At 50.0% G+C, this 3,130-nt stretch overlaps 1 protein-coding gene across 1 annotated transcript in view; it reads left to right on the top strand.

The window, feature by feature from the left end:
• LOC102379220 (tensin-3) overlaps positions 1–3,130 on the top strand; it is a 477,473-nt gene that overhangs the window by 357,815 nt on the left and 116,528 nt on the right. The window contains 1 exon segment of the mRNA XM_025212996.1: positions 1,815–3,074. Within this exon segment, the coding sequence (XP_025068781.1) occupies positions 1,815–3,074 (1,260 nt within the window).

Raw genomic sequence — 3,130 nt, 5'->3', positions numbered from 1 at the left:
CCCTCCAGCCATATTCAGTCTTCCGGTATAAAACTAGAACAAAATGCAAGCAACCGCTTTAAACTCAGACTCTCAAAGTCTTCTCCCCGGGTCATCATACCAATGCCAAGCCACCTCCCCACTCTGGCTCTTTCAGCCCTGTGAGTACCTGCCATGGCCTGCAGCTCCCACTCCCAAATAGCCTGAGCTGGCAGGAGCTCCTCTTCCTACAGAATTCAGGGCTGCATTGCCCACTCTGCCTCGGAGACCCAGGCTTATATCCCCTGGGTTCCTCTCCTTCTGGTCAGGTGCTCCCCTGACCAGCTGCAGGTGTGTCCCCTTAACCCCCAGAGCAGCTTACTGCCATTTCCCTGGCCAAACTGCAGTAGCGTCCTGGCTGTCTAACCAGGGCACTGCCCAACTGTCCTATTGCTAGGCAGCTAGCCCCACGATAGGCACTTGTGGCCTATGAGCCCCTCGCTGCCTTCTCCACTGCAGCTAGCCCAGAATCACTCTTCCCCTATATGGGGACACACTGCTACAGCTTCTCTCCTGAATTAACAGGAGCTTCTCGCTCCCTGTTACAGTCCTGTGGTCAGAAGTACCATGCAGCCAGCTTGGGTGCCTGCACACTGCACTATAGTTTGTGGACACATTTTGTTCTTTCTTTCTTTTGAGTCTGCGGGAGCATTCTACGTGGAACAGTGCAGCATGCTGCAGCATCTCGTATATTCAGCGTTCCACGTTTCAAAATGGCACCAAGGGCACTTTTAAATGCTGAATACAAGAGATGCAGTGGGCATTTTAATTTGAGTGGCTCCTGAGAGCCGCTCTAATCAAAACACTGCCCCCTACCTGCCCCTGAGCATGTACATAGTCATCTGAGTTTAACCTGGTATTCCACTCTCTGATTTTTGGTAATTAGTTTCCTTTCCATTTTTTAAATAAAAAAGAAAATACCTACCAAAGAAGTTATGCATGATTGTGCAGTATGTATTGTCCAGAGTTAATTATCTGTTGTTGTGCATATACTGTCCATGTTCCAACATGCTGCTCGCTTTCAGGGCATGTCACGTATGCAGCCTTACCAAATGGAAAATAGGAGTCAGTGGCGACACGTAGGGGGTGCGCGTGCACCCCCTGAGAGCCCTGGTGCACCCCCTGACTGGCCATGCTCACTGCTTAGGCAATGGTGGGGGGCAGGCAGGAGTGCCGGCGCGCCCCCCCGCCCCGCCGCAAGCACCGGCCCATCGCTGCAGCTGCTCGCAGAAGCAGCTGCCACGAGGTCGGCCGTCGCAGCTTCCCCCCCAGGTCGGCAGGACTGGTCACAGGGGGTGCTTCCAGTTGCGCATGCTAGGAGTTGACCAAAGGTGATACATGGTAACATATTAAATGGAAATATTATGATCAAAGTGTCACTTAAACCTCCAGTAGCCCTTGTTCAGTCTCAATGAAATATGTAGTAGTCATCTTTCACAGTTCAGGCACTTGAACAGTTTGATATTTCTAGCTAGCATGGACAGTGGCCTTGAAATGGACCATCCACAATCTCACCCCTAGAAAGAAATAGGTGAAGAGAATTGTGTGTTGCCATGAGGTTATGCAGACTGCCGTTTTTTCCTCTTTCTCCTACGACACAATGTTTTTTTTTTAATCAAGCCTGGTGTTACAAATTGAAATGTTCGGATTAAAAAAATATGTATTGGGTTTACAAAAGAGATGAATGTGTGTGTGCTGTCAGCTCTACTTCAGCACTGTAATGCAATGACATTCAGACCTTCTGTCTAATGCTGTGCCTTTTTTCTCTCCCTGTCTGTTTATTTCCCCTTTTGCAGTGTTACATACTCAAGGTCCCATTGATGGCAGTCTTTATGCTAAAGTGAGAAAAAAGAGCTCTTCAGATACCAGTGTCCCAAGTGGAGTCCAGGGCATCCCAACAATCAGCAGTCCTGATCACAGTGATCATACGCTGTCTGTCAGCAGTGATTCAGGACACTCGACAGCTTCCATCCGGACAGATAAGACTGAGGAGCGTCTTGCATCAGGAACTAAACGGGTTTTGAGCCCACAAGAGAAAGCAGAGCTGGACCAACTCCTTAGTGGCTTTGGCCTGGGAAGCTTGGTCATTCCCCTCAAAGATATGACTGATGCCCAAAGCAAGTACAGTGGGACTCATCACATAGTGCCAGCTCAGATCCACGTGAACGGAGTCTCCAAGCTCAAGGATCGGGAGACCGACATTCTCGATGATGAGATGCCCAATCATGATCTTCACAGTGTAGACAGCATTGGGACTCTGTCCTCCTCTGAGGGGCAGCACTCTGCCCACCTGGGAAACTTCAACTGCCACAAGAGCAGCCAGAATTCACTGTTGTCAGATGGGTTTGGGAGCAATACAGGGGAGGACCACCCCAGTGCCCTGGCCCCTGACCTGGGAATAGGTGTGGACCCCCTGTATGAGAGATCGTTTGGAAGCAGTGAACCAAAGCAATCCCAGCAGCTACAAAGGAATCCTCCTGTCACTGGCCAGCCTCAGGTTTATGGCCGAAGCAGCTACTCAACTCAGACCTGGGTGCGCCAACAGCAAATGGTCACTGCTCACCAGTACAACTACACCCCAGAGAGTGAAATGAGGCTTGGCATTTCTAGCTCTGTAGAGGGCTCAGGCAGTGTGCAAAGCCCACACAGAGTCCCAGACACCCCTGCCCGGGGGTCCAGCAGCAGAGATGCTGTGCAGAGGGGATTAGGGACTGTACCAGGTCCCAGTGGAATGACAGAGCACCCTGGAAATGAGACTTTTAAATCGAGATTAGTAGTAGAGAAAGATACAAATGGTCTGGAGCTGGGCTTGAATGCAGAATGCTTACCATCATCCCCTACACTGGATATTGATCAGTCAATTGAGCAGCTGAACAGGCTGATCTTGGAGCTGGATCCTTCATTTGAACCTATCCCAACCCGCATTAACAGCATCTCCAGGGACACAAGTCAAGTGAACGGTTTCACCAGCCCTACTATGGATGGGGGAATGCTCGGCATGAGTCCTGGGGTCCATGAGAAAATAGAGCTCCCTAACAGGAACTTCTCCTGCCATGGTAAGTTATTTTAATTATGCAAGAGCATAATGGTTTTCCCAGTATTTTTCCTTTTG

Source organism: Alligator sinensis, unplaced genomic scaffold (assembly GCF_000455745.1).
Source record: "Alligator sinensis unplaced genomic scaffold, ASM45574v1 scaffold882_1, whole genome shotgun sequence".
Taxonomy (NCBI): Eukaryota; Metazoa; Chordata; order Crocodylia; family Alligatoridae; genus Alligator; species Alligator sinensis.
The sequence above is the reverse complement of the archived record's forward strand: the minus strand, read 5'-3'. Positions and strand labels throughout refer to the sequence as shown.